We start from the raw sequence: 27901 nt of genomic DNA on the forward strand, positions 1-27901 counted from the left end.
ATTGATCGTGCACATTGCCTTGTTAAACCTTCATACCTCCCAGCGTCAGTTCTGTTTGATGTCATTGCACATGTGCATTTATTTTTCTATTTAAAGGACGTGCTAATGTCCACCAGTAGAAAACTCAAAACACTACCATAGCCATTTGCACAATTCGTTATATTTGCTGATATCTCGCCAGCAATTTCAGCCAGGCAAAAAGACTGCGGATCTGTTACTGCAGTCTTGAACACCCGACAGATCAAATATAGTTGGGGATATCCTACAAAGCTTTTAGTGACATACCAAAACAAACATATGCCGATCATGACACCAAACTATGGCATCAAACATATTACTTACTGTAGTGGGGATTCACAGTAACCCCTCTTACAACTATTAAGAAGAAACCTGCCGTTCAACATCTTACTCATGAGTGGAAGACAGCTCCTAATACTTGATTTTCTTTTCCTCTTCCTAAAGCTATTGGTAGCTGCCTAAATGTACTTTCTCACCACCTAAAGAGGTGGAGGATGACCTATACTGTTGGTCTATGGTGATTTTCTCACTGCCCCATATAATGCGTTTGCTGGACAAACTCATGGTTCATTCCCTGGTTATTAGGGGCTACTGTTGGCCCTATATATATTGTTTATTGTATCAATTGTGTACCTTCTATGCTATGATATTTCATATGTGTATTTTTATATCCACAAAAAAAAAAGAACAGTATTAACCATTTAAGCTTGCTTATAACGTTAATTCTCTTGCAAACATCTCTAAGAAAATCTCTACAGAATTATGGTTAGAACCACTTCTATAAATGCCAAAGGCCTTAAAACACCCCATAAATGATCTCTCTTGTGGAAAAAAGTTCTGACATATTATGCATCCAATAGACGCATTTCAAGCAATCTAACTCTCCTTCATGTAAGCACGGTAGTTTTACTCATTTACGCAGGCAAAATCAAAAGGTGTTATTATAGCCATTAAACATAAACTGGACTTCCAGTTATATTCCTCTTTTTCAGACCCAGCCATCTGCTATTATCATAATAGCCACTATAAATAATAAATTGATAACCCTGTTCAACAGGTAAAAAGTTTTGGGCATAAAATTAGCTAATCTTACATAATTTTGGGGTGCTGAAAACGAAAATGACCCTAAAAAATGTTGATTGGCTCTAGTTTCCATGATATATTCACCCATCTAATGACGTAAGCCATTCAAAATTATGATGCAACTTCAGCTGCATATTGCGCAATTGATACTGATGACCAATAGAAAATTGCATGTATACTGAGATGATGCAATATTAGCCTTTAATTGCATCACTTCACTGCATAAAAGCTGCAGTATCTGTAGCTGATTGTAGTTCGACAGCGTCTTTACATTTCGTTTTATGCTTATATAGGCTACTCAGTAATGCCTCGAACTTGTGTGAATAAAGCAGATAATTTCTGCTATATCTGCGGTGAAATAACTTTTATCTCACAAAAAAGGAGGATAACAGGAATGATTAAGAAAGCCTACAACTTGTATTTTGGCTGCAAGATAGGAGACCAGGACAAGAGCTGGGCACCACATATATGCTGCAATTCTTGTGGGACGGCACTGGAGCAATGGTTGAATGGAAAAAAGGCATCTATGCCTTTCGCTGTGCCAATGATTTGGAGAGAGCCAACAGATCATGTTAGTAATTGTTACTTTTGTATGGTGCCTCCAATTGTAAAAGGGCTAAATAAGAAGAAAAAGTTATCTGTGCACTATCCAAATATTCCATCGGCAATACGTCCAGTTCCTCATGGAGAGGGGCTACCAATTCCTAAAGCACCAGAATCCTTCGTGGTTGAGTCAAGTGAGGAAGAACCTGAAGCGTGTAGTCACGTGCAGTTGTAAGAGATAGCCCTTTCCTCGAATACAAGAGAAAAGCCAAGAGAAGCAAAACCGACACAAACTGAAGACAAAACTAGTGAGAATCCTAAGTATTAAAATGATTCAACTTAGCTTATGGCTATAATTTTTCTTGGTAATCCTATGCAATATATTATGCCATTTAGGCTTTGTTATGTAGTCAATATCACTTGCTTTATATTTGTGGAAAGACATCTATCTATATAATTATTGTGCATTATGTAGTCATTACGCCTATAGTAGAAAACTTTCCGTTTACAGAAAAACTAGAGCCAATTGACAAATTTCATTGTTATATTTGAACTCAGAATGTGAAATTCATTAAGAAATGGATCCTTTTGTTTCCAAAACTGGCAAAAAATAAAAAATTGTTGAACAGTTATATATGGCCCTAACACCCTCCAACAATCTTTTTTTTGGGGGACTACCGGCAAAAATAAAACAATGCTCTCAAGGACACAATATACTTTGTGGGGACTTCAACAAAATCCTAAATGTTGACCTAGATACCTCAAATAGAGCATGCAAACAATCTTTTACCTTACCTTCCTTTTTGGAGAATGTTTGCATGGTAAAGAGAGGGACTTTACCTTCTTCTCTCAGCCACAGCAATCCTACTCATGGATTGATATATTCCCTGTTGATAAAATCACATTACAGCATGTTTATAAAGCGGAGATTGGACCTATTACATGGACAGACCATGAGCCCATCTAACTAGAGATCTTTAGCTCTCCTTTTAACAAAAATACATCTGTATGGCAAATAAATTCTTTTTTGCTTACTAACCCTAGATACAAGGAACAGATCAAGCAGGAATTGCTTTCTTTTTTTGAAAGTAAAGAGGTAGACAAGTTTATTTTGTGGAATATTCCCATAAAGTCTTATAAGGGGAATACTAATCAGGATGGGTGCTTTTAGGAAAAAGAGGAGAAATAAAAAGATATCCGATTTACTATACCAAATTCAAACTTTGGAGAAAAACATAAAACCTCACTAGATATTATTACAGCTAATACTCTCCACGCCCTAAGGCAGACCCTTGCTAACTGCCTTCAAAGAGGTAAAAATAAATTAAGAAAATCTAATTTGTCTTCTATGGTAGATACTAAAAAAGGCCTAATTACTAATCCGCTAGAGATTGTGAATGTTTTTAGCAAATTCTATGCTTTTCTATATAATCTTAAAGATTCCCCAGATTTTCACCCTCGTGAGGAAATCCCAAATCAACACCTATTTTAGATTTGATCCACCTCCTCTCATTGCTCCCCAAAAAGCCACATTAAACCTTTCATGAGCAGTGAGGAATGCACAAAGTCATCCATAATTTTCCTTCTAATAAGTCACCTGGACCTGGCCCAGACGGCTATACTAACGAATACTATAACATTTTCTCAGAAATCCTCTCTCCACACCTGAGCACCGTAGCTAACCAAGCAGCCAGGACATGCTCTTGTCCTAAGGAATCCTTGGAAGCTCTTATCATTGCAATACCAAAACATGGGAAACCACTATCAGATCCCACAAACTTCAGACCCATATCCCTACTAAATAGTAACTTTAAAACTTATGCTAGGGCAGGGGTGGGCAACTGTGGCCCTCCAGCTGTTGGTGAACTACAAGTCCCATCATGCCTCTACCTTTGAGAGTCATGCTTGTAACTATCAGTTTTGCAATGCCTCATGAGACTTGTAGTTCTACAACAGCTGGAGGGCTACAGTTGCCCACCCCTGAGATAGGGTATTAGCCAACAGATTACAACCCCTTACAGGATCACTAATACACTCAGACCAATGCTGTGTTGCACATTATAAAGCCTTAATCATTCACTTTATGTGCTATGTTGCATTTTTACATAGTCATGACTACTCTACTTTACATGTTAGATAATCCTGACCACTACACACTACACATGCTTAATATGCTGTATTATACATTGTTAAGGCCTGAACACTGCACTTTGCAGTATATGATATTTTGTATATTACATGATTCACACTGCTGGTTTTTTTTGCTAAATAATGCATTATATATTCCTGACCATTGGACTGCCACGTGTCCAGAAAAGAGTATGTAGTGATAGAGTTTTCTTTTTTTTAAATGACTCTTTGTTTCAAGGTTTATGTGTGTCTTTAAGCCTTTTCCTTGTGGCACAGAAATACGGAATATTATATGGATGCAAGAACTTCAGCATATGTGTGTAGTGAATACACATAGATTCTAATTAACCTATTCCTCTTAAACCATTCCTTTCCTGTCAGCTAGGCTGTATGACCCAATGATTTCCATTGACAGTCCTGCATTTACCTGATCATAGGAAAAACTAATTCAATACAATATTTAAGTTTTGGGACACATGATTCTTACATATTTAACAAGGGGGGGTAAAAAAACATATCTTTCATATTTCTTCTTTGTGGTAGAAGGTTATAAAAATTCCTGTTTTGTTATAGCTATACTGTTGATACTGTTACAACTTCCCCATCTGTAGAAAAAAAATTGCAGTATAATGACTTTTAGCTAGACATTGCTTTACACAGGTCACATGTTAAATTAATATAGAACTTGCAATATTAGTAAAGGCTAGCACTCTTTCACAATCACCTAATTGGTCTTGCTGGTATTGCATTCATGGCAAATCTGTATATCATTAGATTTAATTTACTTTTGTGTATTATCATAGCATCATTATTTATTAAGTACTGATAAACCAAATATAGACTACATACTATACGTGTTATCTAAATAAAACTGTAACAGACTGCATATATGGAACAGTTGGGTATTATTTGATTTTATCATCAATTGTTACACTTGCAGGTAGATCATTTTTCTTACAAAAAACTGATATTCTGTACTGTTGTTTCATGTCAGATTGTTTAGGAAGTCTGTATGAATGGCTTGCTGATAACATATAAAGAAACAATGTTGTATTAGCTAAACAGCAAATGTTAATATTACAGATACTATTTTATTTAATGGCTTGAATTCAGCTATAAGGTACTGCCATGGTATGGTAAATAGTACATATTGCAATATTACATATATTACCATGCTACTAACAGCTTGTTGCTTAAAAATAGACATTTTATTTCAATATTAGTAACCTTTTAACATTCAAACCAGAACTTGTTTGCAACACCTTATACTGTATAGTTGCATATTGAATAGCTTATTTGTTAGGGTTCAATATAGGAACATATAGATCCCCCTTTCTCCTTCAATCTCCTAATATGCATCAGGGAATCCATTCATTTTGTTGATACATTTATTTAGTGAAGGACTGAGGCCTGAAAATGTACAAGGAATCTCCATATTTTAAAGTCTCATTAAGTCCAAGAACATGAACAGTAATATGATGCAGTTTACCAGTCCTTAGATGTCTTGGTTGCATTACTTTTCTCCCATATTTTTTTTCTACCTGTTGACCTTGCAGTAAAGCTGTATGTAGTGTCATGGAACAGAACAATTTTCACAGATGTACACTGGCACCACATATTGGCTGTGAAATTGTTTTTTTCTTTTACAGTAAGCGTGGTTACATACTGTACAGCAGCAGCCCAATATGATTCATTTTAGTTTTAAAGAAATGCTTTTTTGGGTAGCTTTTGCAGTGACACATGCTTTTTCATCCAATTTTAGACCCATTTTGACCAGTAGTTTTTCATCCAATGGTGATTTGACTGCCACCAGAAATTACTGGATTCAAAATTGTCCTGCTACTAGCAAATTTTTTACAAGCTGATTAAGAATTAAGAGATTGTTGATCATACAGCAGTGTAAAATTGACCAGCAGCAGGTTATTTTTATTGAGATAGAATTAGTCCACATGTCCTAGATAAAAAGTGTACATTTAGGTGTTTTAATGCAATAATTAAGATACCACAGATGGCACAGCAGTGTGAATTTGTGTGTTAGCAGGACATGTTTAATGAGCAAGGCTAAGCCCAAATTTACAAGAGACAAAAAAAAAACAGTCTGGGGATAAACTAAAAGAATTAGTATACTGCAGAGGATACAGTAGTGCAAAATGGCCAGCAGCAGGATAGTTTTAATTAGAGAGAATGGGTATAACTGGTGTATGCCAAGCTCTTAATTTATCTATGGAGATATTGAGGTGCAGAGAATGTGAGTGATATGATGTGAGTTTAAGTGCACACTGTGCTTGCAATACATTTTTCTTCTTTCAAATGATGCAGTAGGTACTGTGAACAACAAGCAGTTACAATAACAAATGATCAATTATTTGAGTACCCCCAAACTAATCCCCAAAAGGAATAAAATCCCCAAAATACCACCCCTGAAAAAAGCTGACTATTTGAAGAGAAACCTTGCAAAAAAGCAGTTTAATCCAAAAAGGCCTTATGAACATATGATAAAATCCCTAAATACCAACCTCCCCCCCCCACCCCACCCCACCACACACACACAATCCCATTTTGGGGGGGGGAGAAAGCCTTGCACCAAAAATTATGCTATGAGCAGGATAGCAGATAAAAGTAATCACTGACATTAAATCAACCACAAAATAAAATGTAGGACCAAAAAGTTAAGAGGAATAAAAAACGCAGCAAATACACAGGTCATGCAGTGCAATTTAGTTTTTAAAAATTCTCCTAGACAAATATGCAATAAATTCACCAGGACTGTGAAGCTGTAACTTGCAGGATTCTCCTTGAACACATTGTAGCGGCAACCCTTAACCTCATTCCTAATAAGATCACAAGATTTTTTGCAGGATCAACAGGTATTTTGGTGTACTTATAGAACAGATATAAGAGAACACTTTCAATAGTATAGTAATCAGATCAGAGGGTAGGAAATACGAGAAGTCCAAATGCTAGGGTTTACATACAATTTGCCTACAATAATGCTGTAGGTGAAATCTGTTATTGTAGATTTCTGTCCAAGAAAAGTTGAAACTTCTTTGGGGGATGAAGATGGGAGAGTCCATGTTGTAACATATTCCAAAGAAACATATACTCTGAACTATTGGTGGATGTATACAAGGACTAAACAGGACTAACCCTGTATCTAACATTGCAATCCCAACCTTGTTTTTGTAGCAAATGTAATAAAACAGAGAGGAAAATGGTTCCTTGAGTTGCAGGGAAATAAAATCTAAATGTTAATTGACGCAGAGTTTTATATTGAATTTGTAACAACAAGATTGTTATTCATGATTAATACCAGATGGTCAGAGTACTTTCTAGCTGGAGGACTCCAGCAGCCGAAGTGTTATTGATGTTGGCCGTAAGAACATTTTTTGGCAATGTGAATGTGCTTGACGTGTTTGGCATATAAAATAATAAAAACAAAGTATATTTTTTTCAGTTCACTTTCAGTAGACAACAGATAAAATAAGCTCTTACTGACACAGAATTTAAATCATGTAAATATGAATGAAACTTAAAAGCTTAAAGTGATCCTGCTCTTAACTCATGCATACTAAAGTATTTACATATTCTGAGCAAGCAGTAAAAGCACTTTAAATCAAGTCCCATTCACCTCTCTATCTATACTCTTTGTGAAGAAATTAATTTTCAAAATTAACAATATAGGCACTGGATTTTCTAGGAGAACAAATATTGGCAGGCTGCCAGCCCTCCATTGTAAACAAACACCAAGTGTTTCTAAGCTGTTATAAACCGAGTGTTTGCCTTGATCCTTGAGGGTCTTTGAAAGTAATTAAATTCACATTAATTTGAGCCATAGAGGTCAGAGAAAATGGTTTGATTTAAAGTTATTTGACTTCTTGGTAAGAAAATGTAAATAGCTTAATGTCGGTAGCCTGAGCTCAGGTACACTTTAATTATTAATGATATGTCTGTAAAGATTCTCATTTTTCCACATCATGGTATAGCTTGCCACATTCAACTGGACTAGCTCTGAAGTTTCATATCTTATCCAAGCCGCTTCTTTAGTTCTAATGAGTGTTGGGAACATACCCCATTTCTATCTACACAATTGGCATAAAAAATCCTGTTACCATTGAATGTGTCAAAGCAGGTGTTATTCGTCCAAGAACAGGATGGGAGCTGTGACAGTTCCGGAACCACCACATTATCTTATCCTTAAGCATATACATGTATCAAAATGTAGCCGATTCAGCAGGAGCTAGACGAACTTCGATGTGTGTGTTCCCCTCTCTGTTTAACAGAAGCCGGTCTAATAAGCTCCTTCTGTCAAATTTCCTACTGGAAAAGCAGCATTCAATCAGCCACTGCAGTGCTAATCATTGGTAGTGGGTGATCTTCTGTCACAATGGGGGATCGGGGAGGGGAGGGTGCGGGCCAGTACTGCAGTAACATGTTACATGTTGCACCCTGAATATGGGTGAAACATGTTACGAAAGGTGAATTTATCCTTTAACCTCCTCGGCGGTATGAATCTTTCCGATTTTTTGTGCTGAAAGCGGTACCATTTTTTTGCATGGAAATATGTAGTTTTTTATTGTAGGCTGTAATTTTTAGGAATAACTCACTGAAATCTGTATGAACAAGAGTCTAGTAAACATTCCGGGTATGATAAAACTTGAAACACGAAATCATAAATTATAATTTAATAAATAATAATAAAAAATAATAATATAATAATAATAAATGTAATTAAATAACATAATCAAACCAAAACACTGAAATTTGAAATACAGAGGCAAATTCGCACATCGCTGAGCAAAGTCGCAAAATCGTTTTCAGTGTCTGATGACGAATTTCCCCACGAATCATTATCACTCAATTCTGCAAGTGGTTCTGATTTACTATCGCTGTTCTCTAGCTGGTCTAAAACCGCTTTTGACGTAAAGGGACGCTTTTTGGACGCCATGGACTTTTCTAAGTTTCCAGGCAGAAAGAACAGTCAAAATGCAGGCAGAGCACAGGACAAAGCAGTAGGGATAAAATATATGTGAAATGCATTGAAACAGCAATGAGAGCAAAAATGAAATTTTTTAAAAATGTCAAATTTGCCGCCGGTTCTGGCGCCCGTATGTCCCGACGTCACAGGGACCGGAACACGGAAGCCGGATGCTGGCATCAGCCAGAGGAGATGGCCGGGGACGCTGCAGGGGACACATCGTGGGAGGAAAGGACAAAGTAAGCGCTGCAGGGACTCCCTGAGCAACGCCGCATGGTAAGCCCGAGTGTAGCTCGGGGTTACCGCTCTTGGTACTCAAATTTTACCCTGAGCTACACTCGGGAAAACCGCTAAGGAGGTTAAAGTTGTTGTAAAGGATCAAGGTTATTTACCTTCATGCATTCTATGTATGAAGGTAAAAAAATCTGTGTGTGGCAGTGCCCCCAACCCCCCGCTAAAACTTACCTGAGCCACATCTCGGACCAGAGATGTGCACAAGAGCCTCGGCTCTCCCTCCTCATTAGGCTCCCACTGCTGTCAATCACAGCTAGTGAGCCAATGAAGACAGATTGGGGGTGGGGCTGAGCCGTGCTCCATGTGTGAATGGACACACAGAGCAGCAGCACAGAAGCAAATCTGCTCAGGTACCCCCATAGCAAGCTGCTTGCTATGGGGCACTAGGCAGAAGGGAGGGATCAGGAGTACCAGTAGGGGACCACAGAAGAGGAGGATTGAGGCTGCCCTTTGCAAAACCATTGCACAGAGCAGTTAAGTATGACATATTTGTTATTTTTAAACAAACAAAAATCTGCCTTTAATATCACTTTAACCCCTTGCCTACCGGACACTCCTACCCCCTTCCTGCCCAGGCCAATTTTCAGCTTTCAGCGGTGTAGTACTTTGAATTACAATTGTGTGGTCATGCAACACTGTATCCATATGAACATTTTATCATTTTCTTCACACAAATATAACTTTCTTTTGGTGGTATTTACTCACTGCTGGGTGTTATATTTTTTGCACCATAAACAAAAAATATTATACAGTTTTGCAAACAGGTAATTTTTCTCCTTCCCTGATGTGCGTTGATGAGGCTGCACTGATATGCATCACTGATGTGTAGTGATAGGCAGCACTCATGAGGTGGCATGGATAGGCAGCACTGATGGGTGCAGATAGGCAGCACTGATAGGCGGCACTGATGAGCTGGCACTGGTGAAGTGGCACTGATGATGCTGCACTGATATGCAACAATGATGGGCACTGATAGGTGGCACTGATAAGCACTGATAGGTGGCACTGATGGGCAGCACTGATGGGTGGCACTGACTGATGGCACTGGCTGGTGGCACTGCTGGGTACTGACTGGCAGCACTGCTGGGCACTGATGGGTGGCACTGCTGGGCAGTACTCATGGGGGGCACTGCTGGGCACTGGAGGGTGGCACCTCTGGACACAGGTGGGAGACACTACTAGGCACTGATGGGAACAGGTGGGTGGCACTACTAGGCACTGATGGGCACAGGTGGGTGGCACTACTGGGCACTTGTGGACGGCACTGCTGGGGACCGATCATCAGGGCACTGATCATCAGTGCCCTGATGATTCGTGCCAATCTGTCCTCTGACAACTGCAGATTATTAACAGTACTTTCCTCATGCTGTGACAGTGTGAGGAAAGTACAGCCGATAACCGGCAACTGTATTTACCCGGTGATCTGATGTGTCATTGGACGCTGTGATCAGCCTTTTACCGCATCACGTGATCAGCTGTGTCTGTAGGATACAGTGATCATGGAGATCACTGGGTACGTGCCCCAGGGGTGCCCTGGAAAGGGGCGTTCTGGGAGGACACCATATGACGACCTCTATAGACGTCAGTCGGCTATAGCATGGTTGGCAAAAGCAACTGCAAAGTTAAAGAAAATCACAGAGCCATTAAACAGAAGGGAAAAGCAGAACACAAAGAGTAATGTACTGTATGCATGTGTAGCTGGAGTGTCAGAGAATCTTTAACAAACATTGCAAATGATCCTTAACAAATATTGAATTCCTGGGTCTGTCAAGCCAAGCAACATCCAAAGACCCAACACCTAAACACAAGGGCATTATTTTGCTATATGCTGTACAATGGGTAGACAAAACTACCTCTCACTGACATCGTACCATCAAGTACAGGCAAACACAATGGGGTTGATTTACTAAAACTGGAGCACTCAGAATCTGGTGCAGTTGTGCATGGTAGTTAATCAGCGTCTAACTTCAGTTTGTTCAGTAATGCAGGCCATAGATGGGTCGAAAATCGGCCGATTTGTCGGCCGAAAATAAAGTCGGCCGAAAATAAAGTCGGCCGATTTTCGGATCGTTAGTGGGCGATTTGGTCGGCCGTTTTTCGGTATTTTGGCCGTTTTTGTTTTTCGGTAAAGTTGGAAAAAAATCGGCCGATTTTGCCGATCGGCCGATTTTCGCGGCAATTAGTGGGCAAATCGGCCGATTTTTTACCGATAAAAAATCTGCGCATGAGCAGTGACCTGCAAGAGGAAGACAAAAAGAAGAAAAAGAAGAAGAGGAAGATGATGAAGAAGAGGATGAAGAAGAAGAAGAGGAAGAAGAAGAGGATGAAGAAGAAGAGGATGAGGATGAGGATGAAGAAGAGGATGAGGATGAAGAAGAAGAAGAAGAAGAAGAAGAGGATGAGGATGAAGAAGAAGAAGAGGATGAGGATGATGATGAAGAAGAGGATGAGGATGATGAAGAAGAAGAGGATGAGGAAGAAGAAGAGGATGAGGAAGAAGAAGAGGATGAGGATGAAGAAGAAGAAGATGAAGAAGAGGATGAGGATGAAGAAGAAGAAGAAGAAGAGGATGAGGATGATGATGATGAAGAAGAAGAGGATGAGGATTAAGAAGAGGATGAGGATGAAGAAGAAGAAGAAGAAGAGGATGAGGATGAAGAAGAGGATGAGGATGAAGAAGAAGAAGAAGAAGAAGAGGATGAGGATGAGGACAAAGAAGAAGAAGAAGAAGAAGAAGAGGATGAGGATGAAGAAGAGGATGAGGATGAAGAAGAAGAAGAAGATGAGGATGAGGATGAAGAAGAGGATGAGGATGAAGAAGAAGAAGAAGAAGAAGAAGAGGATGAGGATGAAGAAGAAGAAGAAGAAGAGGATGAGGATGAGGACGAAGAAGAAGAAGAAGAAGAAGAGGATGAGGATGAAGAAGAGGATGAGGATGAAGAAGAAGAAGAAGAAGATGAGGATGAGGATGAAGAAGAGGATGAGGATGAAGAAGAAGAAGAAGAAGAAGAAGAAGAAGAAGAAGAAGAAGAGGATGAGGATGAAGAAGAAGAAGAAGAAGAGGATGAGGATGAAGAAGAGGATGAGGATGAAGAAGAAGAAGAAGAAGAAGAAGAAGAGGATGAGGATGAGGATGAAGAAGAAGAAGAGGATGAGGATGAGGATGAAGAAGAAGAAGAGGATGAGGATGAAGAAGAGGATGAGGATGAAGAAGAAGAAGAAGAAGAGGATGAGGATGAGGATGAAGAAGAAGAGGATGAGGATGAAGAAGAAGAAGAGGATGAGGATGAGGATGAAGAAGAATAAGAAGAAGAAGAAGAAGGATGAAAATAAGAAGAATTCCAGTCCAGCAAAAAGTGTCTCTGCAGAGAGCTCCGCTATTTCTGACAGTTCTCTGACAGTTCCTTGACATTTACAGCGGTTGAAACATTGTATCTATTTGTTTCCGAATAAAAACATCTGTATCCTAAATGGAAACAAATAGATACATTGTTGCAACTTCTATAAATGTCAAGGAACTGTCAGAGAACTGTCAAAGAAATAGCAGAGCTCTCTGCAGGGACACTTTTTGCCGGCTGTACACGGGTAGAAAATCGGCCGATTTTTTTTACCATTGATGGTAACGTCGGCCACTTGAACAACCGATTTTTCGTTTTTTAAAAGAAAAATCTGCAGTTTTTCTCCCCATCTATGGCCTGCATTAAGGTTTGACAATAACACCTGGAAACCGATTGGTATCTGTGCAGAGTTGCACTAGATTTTGCAAGGAAAATCTGTCACACAAGCAGCAAATGGCATTTCTAGGGAGCATTTCATACACCATATGTGTACAGAACACATCCAGGTTGCCATATTGCATTGCATTCTACATAAAATTACAGAGCTTCGTAGTGAAAATGAAAGGTAATCTTTAGTATTGTTTTATTACGATATGGTTTGTGTCACAATTTTATATGCAAAAAATGTTTTTTTGGGATATTTTTTCTCCATGAAAATGGAGTTACCTATATTCTGTTTCAGCATTGCTAATTTCTGGGTCACCTCCCTGCTAATTGGAGTTTTAATGTTCATTCACTGTTAAAAGAGCAGACTGGAAATATAAAGAAAAGGTTACATTGCTAAAATGAGGAATAGTGTTACCTGCCTAATTGTGCCATGTGTCAGATATGTGTAAGTCAGAAAATTGGCTGCGCAGAATTATAAATTATTTGGTCAATGAAATGCTGTCAGGTTAACGCCATAATAGTAATTACAAAGAACTGCCACATAAACTGTATTTAAATGTAATGATAAGGGGGCACTATTATCTGAAAATAACTTAAAATTTTAAAATATTATATATATTTTATAGTTGTATCAGCAGCTCAGTTACCCCCTGGCAATACTCTTGCTCTGTGTTCACTTTAGGACAGGGAGCTTCATTGTCAGTGAGCTGGGATGCAGAGAGAACAACTTTGGTGCTTCACGTTTGAATTTTGAACTTTTTACTGCTTGTTAAGAATATGTGCATGCTTCAATGTCCACAGAATGGTCACCTTTAAGATTCCATTCACATTCCTAGTTGCCATGCCAGTCACATACTACAAAGAGTGAAGATACATATATATCAGTACAGAATACAAAATATGTTGCTTTACTGAAAAGAAGCAATAGAAGGGCAAGGGGCTGCTTTATTTCACTTAGCTACTGTCTATATTCTATTTCCTTAAATACTTTGTCATGTAGTTTCCATCTTATGCTTTCCTGCCTTCCCCTTTATTCTAGTGTAGCACCGTCTAGTGTGCTACTAGTGTAGTGCAGTGTAATGTAGGTAAATGTATTATGTATTACTCATGGTAACTGTGTGAGTCTGTGATTAAGGTTGGGTCACTGCAGGTTAAGCTGAATGGCTTAACAGATTGGGACTCTATTGCCTCCACCTGGCTCTGGAGGACCATAGAACCTACCAGAAGCCAGTGGGCGGAAGAGGTGGAATCCAAATCTGCATGTTTACAGGAGTCTGACTAATACCAGGTTTGGACGCCCTAGTAGAGTGGTGAGACCAACCCGTAAATATGGGGCAAGGGGAGTCGGGTAGAAGATGGAGTGCTAAGAGGACTGTCGGTGGCCTGGGAGGGGTCCCCTAGGTCTAGGGGGGGCTAGGTTCAGGCTGGCTTAGGAGGGTCCATTCAGCAGTACGGCATGAACAGGGTCAAGATCTAGGAGCAGTAGGAGCAAGGAGGACAGATTGATTACATCAGCACACCAGGGATTCACAAGGAGAGAGATTGCCACATGTAGCAAGCTTTCAAAGGACAGCGCAGTACCTAATCCTTTATCCTTGTCCTGGGAGATCTTCCAAGCAGCCAGGAGAGCCAGTAGTGTCTGCAGGCTGTGGAGCTGGGAACAGTTCTACAGGGGAGGGGAGACATGTAGTTTACAAGTTAAGCTGATTTTTCAGAGTGGGGCTACGTTTCCCTTGCGTATAAGGGGCTGTTGCTACTGATCCGCAAGGACTGACTAACTGCTTTCAAGGAAAAGAACAATCCAGGATCTCATTCTGTAAACAGGAAGGAAGTTGTCCCCATGCATTGATTCAGTCAAGTTGAACATCCCATTATCCCTTATACCTTATCCAAGTTATTTTCTCCTAATAAAATAACAAAAACAAAGCTCATGGACTGTTCACTGAATGTGGATGTGAGTGTGGCAAATGAGTGTTACCTGGCTGTGCAGAGCTTAGGGAGACATAGAAACACAGCAGCCCTCACAAAGTATCGCTACACTAGGTATCGATAGTGATTTAAAGTGGAACTTTACCCATAACAACTTGATAAAAAATAATTATCTTTAACAAAGAACATATATTACAGATTAATAATTATGCTACCAAAATTACCATGTGCTGTAAACTGCCTCCAGCATTGTTCCAGTTTCTTCAATTTGCTGAACCCCTCAGCCCCCGAGCAGCAGTAAATCTTTAGGCTGTCAACTGATCGGCACAGTGCCAGAAAATAGAGAGCAACTGAGCATGTGCAGAGCATGGTGAGACAGTGTATTAAAGGATATTAAATGGCATAGGTGCCTTTTTTGTTTTAAATAGCTATACCTGCAAAAGGGGCCAGCCTGGAATAATCTAGCAGGACTTCCTTTTCTGACTATAGTTCCACTTTAAAGGCTAAGTTCTTCTTTTGGGTCATGTTACAAATTACACCCATATTTAGGATGAAATGTGTAATATGATCCAGCACCTGTCCCTGTATCCCCCCATTCCTAGTGACAGCGGGTGGGGGATCCTCTCCCCACACCCACTGTCCTATTTCAAAAACAGTGCGGCTATGGGGGCTTTGCCTGCACAGCAACAGCATTCATTCACAGGGATCTGTGAATGAATCAGTTACAAGTACCACAAGCCACCACAACAGATGGCTTGTAGTTCTCAACGAACTGTGAGGGTGTTAGTGAGCACTCTCGTAGTTCATTGACACTTCCTACAGCTCAAACAAATAGCCTATACGGAGGTATGGATGGAAAGCTGTAGCATATGTCTGCAGGAGCCTGACATTGCACCTACAATCCACTGATCATGGTTGCAATACTCTGCAGGCTTCTAGAAAAAAAATAATAGGACATTTTTTTATCTGCAAAAACATGCATTTATTATTTTATTTCTTAAAATGTGAACGTATCCTATAAACTATAGCAGTATAAATTATGCACTCATTTAAGATGTTTTTTGTGATTTATGAACATAAAGTTGTGTGTTTTTGTAAACTTCATTATTCAGTAATTATTTTTGGCGTAATGATGTCCTTCACACTGGATTTGCTGCTTATAAAAAAGATGAAATATTACATTATACAGAGAAAAATAATATTGCAAAACATTAGCCATGGTAGAATTTTTTTATACTGGTTTACAAGTTATATATTTATATAAATAAATATTCTTTTTTAAAGGTCAGAACATGGATCCTAACAGTGGGCTACACAACAGCTTTCGGGGCGATGTTTGCAAAAACATGGAGAGTTCATGCCATTTTTAAGAATGTAAAAATGAAGAAAAAGGTACGTTTTGCTTGGGATATTTCTGACCGCAATCATTAAAAAAAATGAATGGAATGTCTTGTTAGGCATTGCATGGTGTTTCAGTGTGGACGATCAAAGCACTCTGGCAACTCTTTGGGTGGCTACATAAGGCTACATTTTCCAACCAGTGTAGAAGGTCATGTGGCTCCTCACTAAAAATGACAAACAGTGCTTGCAAGAGAAATTTTTGTACTCAACATGTTAGAACATGTTGCAGCAGGTTCGGATTGTTTTAATTTTTATGGTTGAAAATAAATTATTACATGCACAGTGCATCCACCTGTAGGCCAGGTTGGAAGCACATTGCAGCAAGTCCCGTTGGTCCAGCATTGCAGCATCTGCTACTTTTACAGCTAGCCTTACCTATCTCATTTTTGAAGTTTTAGGAATCTTGTTTTTAGTACTTGATGGTAAATCCAGCCTAAAATCTTAATTTTCTACAATAGCACTAAAACATTTTTATAGTACAAGGTTGTTCTTGCTTCAGCAAATGGTTCTTATGACTTAGTTTAACAGTAAATATACAACACATAAACGTTTTTTATGTTGTACTATATTATGAATGATTACTGAAGTGGGCAAGTCATTGTATTGTTGAATGTATTGTTTGCTTTGAAATTCTTGCAAAATAAGTTTTGATATTATACAGTAGTTCCTTAGTTAGGCTGGGTCTACACTGGAGTGTTGCAATTTGGCTGCAGCGCGGGTGTATGCGCAATTTATGTGCATTTTACAAATTTTTTTTTAACTTCTATTATGTTGTGCTTTTTTGCTGCATTTTCTGAAAGGTGTCAATGGGACCATAAAGATGTGTAAATTGCACATAAACCATGCATACACCCACTTTGCAAGCAAACCACAGCGCACTAGTGTGAACCCATACTTAGGCTGAAAAAAAAAGACAAGTCTATCAAGTTCAACCAAAAAAAAACTTGCATTTTAAGATTGCTAAACCTGCAGTTGCACCAGAACAATAAAGTATTCATGTTTTTTATATGTACACTGCAAATGGAACATGGCATACATAATGTCCAGTTTTATGCAATTTGAAGTCCAACTTCAGAACGTGGATTTTAGATTTGGATTGAGTGGAAAGGGGTTAAAGCCTAATTATTATTGCTGGCTGTTGCACCCTCTCTCTCACTTTCTGTTCTGGTGATGGGTGTCAAAATGAGAATGAAATAGAAATTTTCCTAATTGCCACCCAGAGAGCAGCAAAAATCTTTAACTGGAAAATTCCCTGTCAATAAGGAAAACACTGGAATTATGAAATTCCTAATAGGCATGATGTGAGAGTTAGTGATCACATGGTTCAAGTTGTTACTAGGTCAACACTTAAGTTAAAAAGTCACATTGATCGTATTATGTAGAGTCAATATGTTAAATAAAACAGTTTTCCCTAGTATAAAATGTGAAAACGAATGCTTATTCAACCAGCTTACAACAACCTATCAAAATTAACCCACACTGGCAATTGACAACTGGAGGGGATAAAACAGAATCTGATTGATTGCCTGGATTGTCAGATAGTTTTTCCTGTGACAACATACAATGTTCAGCAATCAACAACTAGATATAAATCAGGTATTGGGGTTGATTTACTAAAGGCAATAGTTTGTTCACTTAGAAACACAGAAACATGGAAAAGTGATGGTAGAAAAAGACAGAGTGGTCCATCGAGTCTGCCCTTTTTTTTTTTTCCGCTTTGAAAGGATATTTAGTCAGATGACTTTGACCATCTAATCAATCTAATCAGTAAAAACACCTTTTTTATTTCATTGTACCCCATTAAAAAAATCACTATGCCATTGGAAAAATACCTTGCAAAATGAACAGCATATTTGCCTTTAGTTATTCAACCCATTTATCTCTGCTCTAAGCCATACCTACCAAATTTCTAAGATGAGTAAGAGATGCCTTTTATCACACAGTATGTATGCAAAGGACACATACCTGACATGCCCCCCCATTATGTGGAAAAAAAGAGTAAAATTCCCTAAGTGCACATGTTCATATGAAATGTGTAGGAAGAAGGTAGCATAGACAAATAGCTACCACACCAGGAAAATCATAGATTTAGAGCAAAATGTATGAATACTACATATCAGCACCTCTGAAAAGTCTGCTAATGCACAAAGGGATAAAGAGGAATTGTCTTCATATGTGTACCACTGCAGAAACTGTCAACCAAAACTATCCACATTGGGTGAAAATCATCTCACCATCTATGGTATTTTCAGTGGTGCATTTAAATGTGATTTTTAGGTCTCATGCATATTAGATGTATTTTTTAACTGCTTCCCGACCGCCCTATGGTAGAACTACTGCTACAGGGCTGAGCAAAATCACGTATATATATGAGTATTCAGGCTGTTTACAGTGTGGGGAAGGAAGGAGGAGATCTGGTGAGTGCTCTGCCAGCAATGACCCTGTCCTCTTCTCTAATGACCATTGTCCTCTGCCCTGCTGACCCCTTTGCACGGCCCTACTGAACCCTGTCCTCTGCACTGCTGACCCCTGACCTCTGCACTGCTGACCTCGATCCTCTGCACTTCTGACCCCTGTCCTCCATCCTTTTGACCTGATAACCCCTTTTGTCCACCAGGTGATCCCTGTCATATGTTCTGTTGACCCTTATCGTCTACTCTGCTGGCCCCCTGTACACTACCACACTGTCCAACTGCACACTGTCCTCTTCTCTGATAACCCCATGTACACTGTCCTACAAACTAATGGCTTCTGTAGACTGCCTATAAACTGCTGACCCTATCCCCTGCCCTGCTAACCCCCTGACATTTTTTACTGCACCCCACATCAGACAGTCTAGATCTGGGCCTGACTGGCAGAGGTTTTTTCCAGCCTCTAAACTCTCCTGCCACTAAATGCCTCTAAAAGTTTATGTTTATAGTCAGGGGAGTTAATATGCATGAGAAAAGACACCACCAGACGCCCCTAGGAACAGCTGTAAAAACGTGAAAACAGTGTGCCTGAGGCCTTAAGGTGATTGTAGCTGTATCTTTTAGAGTGTCTGGTGCTTCTTTTGATTTCAGATTTCACTTAAAGACTTGTAAGGCTGGATAATGCTAGAGCTACCACCCCTGTTGTGGCACTAGTTAATTTTTTGCAAGTCGCTAATATCTGTGAGCATAGGCAGGTTCTATAGACATGATGCATACCAACAGTGTTACACATGCAGCATAATGACATTCTGCCCACCAGCCACAAGGTACAATCCTGACGAAGACCATAATTTATCTAAAATAAATCCAAGCTCACATGTAGTTTTGTTAACTATAAACATATATCACAAATATGGAACATATGCCTATAATGGTTCAAAGGACTTGTTCTTTTTCAAATGTTTTCTTATTTGTGTAAAACAATGTTATCTGATCTTTAGGCAGAGCTCCAGGGCTGTTTGGACTGCAGAGCATCCTGAACTTTGTTACAAATCTAGAACACATATTATAAAGCAGTGGCATAGCCCTTGGAACACTGACCTTTAATCTAAATTTAATACACAGTCAATCATTGCTGGGGTTGATGTAAAGTAGTACTGACTTCCTGTTGATGAACTTAAGTATCTTGAAAGTTAGCTTAATACAGATATTACAGTAAATTTGGCTTGCCACAAGTCATACATAAAAAGTAAACCAAAACTAATATTCCATATAGAAAAATAATTTCTACAAATGTAATTATTAAAAACAAAAAATAAAAAATACAAATGTAAGTGCATATGTAGCATATATATATATGTGGCACTAGAAGTTTAATGACTACTATTTAACAATAAAATATATAATTGGAGGACTGGGAGCTGTAAATGACCGATTGTGGAAGTTCAATAAGTTTTACAATTTAAGCATGCTCATATACCTTTTCTCTGGTAGAAGAATACAGATTTAATGATTTTTTACCTGCTATATACTGTATATTCTAACCCAGGATCTGGATTATATCAGTTTTTTTGCTCATGTTCATAGAGTTGTGACATTCATAATATAAAATAAGGTATGTAGGTGGTACTTCATGTGTGAATCATAAAGATATATATTTTTATATACAATGTGTCACACCCCCCATCTTATTTTCTCTACAAACAGGATTCTTGGTAGTTATATAAAAAGAAAAGTTTTCTGTTTTTGTTTATTGACATATACTTAACTAGTGACTCTAGATCTAGGGAAGGAATTCTGTAGTCCCTTTTTTTGCTTGTTATATCTCTGCAGTATGTTCACATTTTCCCATGTTTTATTTCCTTAAAGAGGAACTATCACCAGAAGAAATTAAAGTTTGTTAACACCCCAGGTGACCCTGAGCAAATAGCACTTGTCTCTATGTCTGTTTGCACAGTGGTTGCTGAGTTGTGATGTCAGATAGCTAGTCCCGCCCCCCAAGCTAGCTATCTGACAACACAGGTCAGCTCATTGATTATAGTGACAGCTCAGAAGGAAAGGGGGTGTGACATGCAATGCACAGAGAGCCCACACAGCCCCCCACCCCCGCTCCTCCTAAGCCACCAGATGGAACATCACTCTGCTGTGTAGTGCTGTCTCCTCATCTCTTTCATTTTGTTTACACTATAGAGTCCAGACCTGCCACCCACTGCCAGCTAATCAGGGCAGGGAGAGAGTGGAAACAGTGAGCTTGTGTTGTGAATGAAGAGTGCTTTTATTCACAAAAACACAAGCTGACAACAACACACACTCGGCATTACACCAACCTGTCTTGGACTAATGTAGTAGCCAGTGTGTGCTGTTGTCAGCTTTTATTTTTGTGAATGAAGGCACTGTTTTCAATTTGCAACTATTCACAACATAAGTTGACAGTTTCTACTCTCTGTTCCCTGTTGGCATGGGGCTGGACTCTGTGTGCACCAAGAAATGATGAGACAAAGCACTGCAGAACAGAGAGGGGGTGGGGCTCAGTGTGGGCTGTAACTCCTCCTATAGGAACACCCATATTTTTAAGCTTTGGGGGTGGTGCAAAAGCCTTAAATAACAAAAGTTAAATATTTATTTTGTTTAACATTCACTGCTCAGATTTTATAAACAACAAGTGCTGTTTGCACAGGGACCCCTGGGGATGTAAAAAAGTTGTTTGTTCTTTTTTTTTTATGGTGATAGTTCTTCTTTAAGCATGTGCCAGAAACATAGTGTGCTACTACTTTACTCTTTGAAATTCTTACTGCTCTCAAATCCAAAATGTAGCACTACCTCTGCAGGGGCCATGTGATAATGCATGTCCCTAATGGTTTCCCTAACCTTGCAAACCTCTGGACACTTCTGACACTCTAGGTTCAGACATATTTCAGCAGTATAGGATAACAATACAATTCCTTAGTAATACCTCTATATTTGTCTTTTTCAAAAGAGTAGACCACAAGAATAATGGGTTTAGGATGCACAATCCCAGTTAACACATTAAAACAGAACACTGGTAAAATAGAAATAATCAATAAGCAACCTTTCATAAATTATACAGTCCTAAATAGTAAGCTTCAACTATTAAACTGCAACATCAGCAGTAAGAGGGGGAAGAAAAGGCTTCCTGACTCTCGGCTCCCTCTAGGCTACTGGCCCTGCAATGGAGGATGCAGAGAAATATGTAAATGTATAATAGCCTTAGCAGAGAAGAGGTCCCTTCTGCAACTTGAGTCCTGTGCTGTTTAAAGTTCCTGATATGGTGGTCTCCATTGTCTTCTGCTAGCAATGGTGAGACCCATAAACAGTAGTTAGTACTGGTAATTCAATGATATTAAACAGACTGTGGTATTGCGCACAGCAAAGATCTCCTAATACTGAGGTGTAAAGGTGTCTGAATGCAGTTTCTCCAGAGCGATGGCAGGAAGAGGTTGGGCATCCACCCACACATGGATAGCACAACCTCTTAGGAACAGAGTTCTTACACAGGCTATTAGCTGTTGGCAGGAATATGCAGAGTTGCCGCCCGATGGCCTGTCAGCACAGCATGCAGAGATGTCTGTGTGAAGACCGGATAGTGACAGTCCCAATGCAGAGAATGCTGGTGTGGTGATCAGTGTCATTGCTGTGCTAAACTAATGTGCAGAGTCCTACAGCAGTAGGCCAGCAATCTGTCTCTGGAGGAGAACAACAGTCCCCCTGTGTTCAGCTATGAATCCCAAGCAAGAGTGAGCCAGTTCCTTGCTGAAAAATATATTTGCTCTCCCAGAAACCTTCTCATTCAATCAGCACTCAGAAATACAGTATGTAATGGCTATAGGACTACAGGTCCTAAGATCCTTTGCTGTCATAAGAATGTAGTAGTCCCTGTACTGAGCACTAGGGGGAAAAGGATTAATCATAGTCTCATCTGCAAATGTACCTAAAAGGCATAATGATATAGCCAGCACCTGGTCAGACCTGCCTACTTTATTTCTGATGGATTACAAAGAACACAAACCTCTCCTCATCTCCATAATGACTAAAGAGATCACAGGAAGTTATCAGCATGCAAGATTTCTAGAAAAATACACAGGTATTGTTTGCACATATTGAACAGATATAACAGATAATAAATGCTATATTTTACAGACCAACAGAAAACAAATAATAAAAAGTTTTAGGGTTTACATACACTTTTTATATACATACCTTCTCAAATTACCTTTTTATTTTCTAGATTATCAAAGATCAGAAGCTGCTGGTGATAGTTGGTGGGATGCTGTTAATTGACTTATGTATCTTGATTTGTTGGCAAATAGTAGATCCTTTGAAAATGACAGTGGAAAAATTTAACCTTGAGGTAAGTTGTATCTATACACAGGTTTAAACAGTATAACTATATGATTGCAGTTAATCATATTTAGATTATACAGTGAAGTAAATTCAGCTATGTAGGCATGTTTATAAGTGGTAATTTATGACCTCTATGGGGCACATGGGCACTAAGCCCCGTACAGTGTGAAGATCCCTTTGTTATTTGTCTATACTAGTGGTGGGCTTCATGCAGTAATCCTATATTAGTGAATGGACATGCATCGACTGTGCAGACTCACTTTTGGCAGGTACACAGGTAGAGGTGCACAGCCCTGGATTTTCAGCCTCTGCCCTGCTTTCCATGTACCTGTTGGTTGGCTGTGAGGGTGAGTCTGTACAGACAATGCATGTCCAATCATTCCTAGCTCCTTGCTAGGACAGAAGAGTAAGCAAAAGGCTCTTCATGCTGTATGGGGTATGTGAATGAGCCCTAATGGCCAAAGATCTTCTTTTTTTTTTGCTATTTGATACTCATTTGTAAACAATGGCACTAAAAAATAGCAAATGTGATTTTTTTTTTCATAAGAAAAATCAATTGTGTTTCATGTTTGTTTTTAGAAGTATATTGAAGTATACATTTATCTTTGCATCTTTGTGATCTGTTGCTTTGCTGTGCAGTTCACATAGTACTTCATAGCACTGATGATGCTGGTCATCCACATAAAAACTGCTGAAACAAATATATATTCTGATGTTGTTTGAATTTCTTGCTATAAATGAATCACCTCATTTCCTAAATATACTGAGAAACAGTAAGCACACGTTTTCACGCTTCATACAAGAATGTTGTAAACCGTGTTTTCATCTGTCAATCGTCTAGTGAAATGCTTCCATTCACAGACAATACAGAATCGTATATTATAGTGAATAATACTTGTGGAAAGAATTAGTTATACATTTAGAGTTACTTAAAACGTTTCTATCAAAAAAATTGTATATCTTTGTTTTATATATATATATATATATATATATATATATATATATATATACGTATATAGTCCAAACAATATTTTTTTTTTGTTAAATAGCATACTCCTTTTGCATTGCATGGATTCAACAGGGATGTTTACTTTCAGTCCTTAATAGCAACTTACTTACTAAAATTGTGGCATATTTTTTCCAAGTGAATTATAAATTCATCTTATTTCATTGTTATTTAATAATTACAGAATTAAGTGGTTGATTTATGGCAGGTGGGCCACATTGTGCACTACTAAACGCCATGTGCCATGTATATATTGCACATTATGTACTAAAGCATTCCAAAAGAAAATAGTCTTCAACGGGAATCATGTGCTTTGAGGGCTCTGGAGTTTGGCCAGTGAATTAGTGGGTGCATTGTGAGGTTACCAGACAAGAGATCATCCTTGCTTGCCAACTGCTTAATGCTGAAGCCCCGCTGTTTTAATGAATTGTAGGTTTTTATTACCTTTTGTGTTTTAGAATTTGCAGCAACTGTGTCTATTTCTTTAAACGGCACTTCAGAATTTCAAAGTGGAGCAAGGAACTCTAAACACAAGAGACTTTTTGCTCTGAGTTTATAATAGATGCTATGGCAATGAATAATAGATTTCCAGGACCCATTAGTACACTAGACATGCTTGGTAAGGCCTCACGTAGATGAACACCAGCAAAAGCTTCCACATGGCTGCAGGAAAAAATGTCGTTTGAAAGCTGCGATCTTTCCTGAAGATGCTTAGGTATCTTTTTTATCATTTACTTTAGAGAACACGAAAAGCCCTTTCTGTGCTATCATCAGAACATCAGATGGTGCAGATCTTCCTTCTGGCATCCAGTATACTGTGTTCCAAATAGAAGGTCCTGGCACTGCAGTGGTTACGTCATATGATGATCATGGAGTAGGGTCTGATCAGTGAGATTATGAAGTATTAATAAGTAAAATGTGCCGGCTGCAGGAATAAAATGTTTGTTGATGGAGAATGTCATTGTAGATTAAGCCTGGCCCCGATGCTTTCATACCTTTACGTAGTGTTAAGAAGCTGTGATTTAACTGTTTCACAGCTCCTCGCACCTGCAATGGACTGCGGAAGCTGAAATATGCCATTTCACATTGAATTGCATTGATTGCCTGCAAATTTTATTCAGCTCAAATGTATGTATATAATACAACAGCTTTCTCCGTCTACTCAATCAATTCTACAGAGGTTTCAATAATGATATCCCATTCCCTGCCTTTGTCTCCTTAGTTCCGGATTGAACATCTCTCTAATGGAGTAATTTAAGGCTGTTCCTGGAAGTTAGGCTGACATGGAGCCAGAAAATTCACATTAGCCAACCTTGCCAGGAACCACTCATATCTTAGTTTCTCTTGAAAAGTAATGGCATGCCATGTACACTGTTTTATTTAGCTCTGAAGCTGAAATATGATGATGCTACATAAATACTGCTGCATGAGCTAGGCTTAAATATGAATCTGTAGGCTACACTCTAAAGTTTCTCATAATTACTTGGTTAATTACTGCTAATTATGGATGGGCGAATCTGACCTGGTTCTGTTTGTGGGGAGAAGGGGTTAATTAAATCCTGACTGAAAACTGCTAAACACAAACTTAGCTGCTAAATGAATTGGAGTCTATGGGAGAGAGTGACTTTATCCTGGATTCTAAATCTACATTTTGTCAATTTTCCAGGCTTGGGGAACTGAACTCTGCCATGAGTGACATTTAACAAAGTAAAACATCTTTTAAAAACTCTGCCCAGCAGAGAGAGAAAGTCATTATGACTTTGAGAGCAACATGGAAAAGTATAAACTGTATGTGGTGTTACAGAACAGTAACATTTTTAAGAACAGTGTTGGTGACACCATATGCCGGCATCACATATTTTCAGTATGAATTTTAATTTAACTTTTACATTTAGCATGGCTCAAAAACAGCAGCAGTCCAATCAGAGTCTTTTCATCTTCATTTCAACTTAGAAAAAAAATGCTTTTAAGGTAGCTTTGGATGTGACACCTGATTTTTTGCTAAGCAATACAGGAGGTGGTGGAAGTAATAGTTATAACAGATCTGAAAGCTATAGTAGCGTTTACTCTTAAAAAAATGAAAGTAAAGCCATCAACTTTGTATGAACTGGCCAGTGACACAAACATTTATAATTATAGTTTGTGAGATTCTTTTTTCACAGTACCACACTGTATTATCTTTGGATAGCATCAGGATGGTCTGCGTGCATTTGAATAGGCAAAAAATAGAAAGAGACAAGGCAGGTTTTATATTACAATAGAAATTAAAGTGTATTATTTGAGAGACAATAGCCACAAATATTCTATAGTGACTACACTATATGTAGGCTGTTTAGTTAGGCCAGAATTTAAATGGGAGAGATGGGGTAGGTTTTATCTTGAAATAAAAATTAGAATGTGATTTCTGGAAGAAATTAGCCAAAAATATTGTACAGTGACTGAGCAGTGTAGGTCCAGATGGCAGCTTACATCAGCTACAAAGTGAAGGGGTCAGGAATAAGTAATCATCAGAGTCAAGGGGTCAGGAATGGGTAACCTACAGAGTGAAGGGGTCAGGAGCATATGACAAGGGCACAGCTTACCATGCGACACCCAGCCTTCCACATGAAAACACTGTGGCCTGGGGCAGTTGCCCCTTTTGCCCGCCCACATCCTGGTTATGCATTATCCTGGTGCTAGCCATTTATTAGCAAACCATGCCTAAGTGTTATAGCTCTGATGTTTTTGAGAAATTGGATATATGGGGATATGGATAGGGGTTGCAGTGCATCTAGGGTGAGGGTGTGCAGTGTTTTGGGTTTACAGCGTTTTTACATTTTTTTTTCAAAGGGTACAGTGAAGTGCTGCAAAATAAAAGCAGCTCTTGAGCAAACTGTTAGCAACAACTGTCTAATGTGTTCTAATCAACTCAAGCTAAAAGAAGGGAAAAATCCAATTATTAGAAAAAAAGGTAGCTAAAGCTGACAATTGAAGAGTTAGAGATCAATCAGTTGTTGTTGGTAGATATTGGTTCTTAAAAGGATTTTTGGGTGTACAGATGCATGCAGACAGGTAGGACATATAAGAAAATGTTCCCAAACACTAAAGTTCAAAGAACTCAATCATAGTTGGTAAAGTAGATATAAACCCAACCACTAAAATCTCTTAGCAGAAGTACATTAAAAGGCTAGGTGCTGCATAATCACTACTATACATTCTTGCATTATTTTACCAGGTTCATGAAACCTGATCATGTAAACCAATGATAGCGGCATACCTAAACCTCCCCCCTATTCCTAATGTTCTGTAAAAAATATTTCTCACCATAATCATTTAGATAAACAAGGCGGTCCTGAATGCGGTTATTTGTTGTGTACTGGACTAGAAAAAAGAAAAGTATTTACTTCTGAAACATAAGAGCATTGGGATCAGTGTGTTCTTAAGAACTGGTATTCTCACTTACCAATAAGCTTTGAACCTGCCATGAAAGCTGCTACACAAGTCTCTTAGTAACTAGGATTAACACATCATATTATAAATAATGCTTACAATTGCCTGGTTAACAGAACTGGGGCCAGTCTGTCAAATCTCATAGCAGCTAAAATAGCTGGAACATTCTATAATATTTGTGGCCTGATGTAGACTATTCATTTTCAATCAACTGTGCTTTCAGGTCTATCAGTACATACTACACTTTCTTTTGGCAAAAATATTGCATTAAAGTCAGCTAAGGCCACAGCCACATATATATCAGAGATTGCAGCAATTTAATATACACAATTTTCAGGTAATTTTCCATTTCATTAAACTGACCTATCAATCACAAACCCGCCGAACAGATCAAGACAACCATTTTGATAGAAGCTGTTGAAAATGTGTTTTTGTTGGTTGTATTTATCAATTTAGCTTTTTTGGCTATCTAAAGTAGTTGAAATTGTCTGAAAATTAGTATGATCATCATAAAACAATGTAAATTCAGTTTTTAGTTTTCAGTAAACATAAATTCTATATTAATGTATAGTTTTATTTAATGTGACCATAAATC

General features: G+C 38.6%; 1 protein-coding gene across 2 annotated transcripts in view; it reads left to right on the plus strand.

Annotated features, from left to right (window-relative positions):
* The window catches only part of GABBR2 (gamma-aminobutyric acid type B receptor subunit 2), an 810498-nt gene that overhangs the window by 593278 nt on the left and 189319 nt on the right, over positions 1–27901 (plus strand). For both annotated transcript variants that reach the window (XM_089687541.1, XM_089687542.1), the window contains exons 12-13: positions 15982–16089; positions 22756–22878. In XM_089687541.1, coding sequence (XP_089543667.1) covers positions 15982–16089; positions 22756–22878 — 231 coding nt within the window. The remainder of the gene's footprint in view (positions 1–15981; positions 16090–22755; positions 22879–27901) is intronic.

This window comes from Staurois parvus, unplaced genomic scaffold (genome assembly GCF_062004578.1).
Source record: "Staurois parvus isolate SC_StPar_1 unplaced genomic scaffold, SC_StPar_1.0 ptg000429l, whole genome shotgun sequence".
Lineage (NCBI taxonomy): Eukaryota > Metazoa > Chordata > Amphibia > Anura > Ranidae > Staurois > Staurois parvus.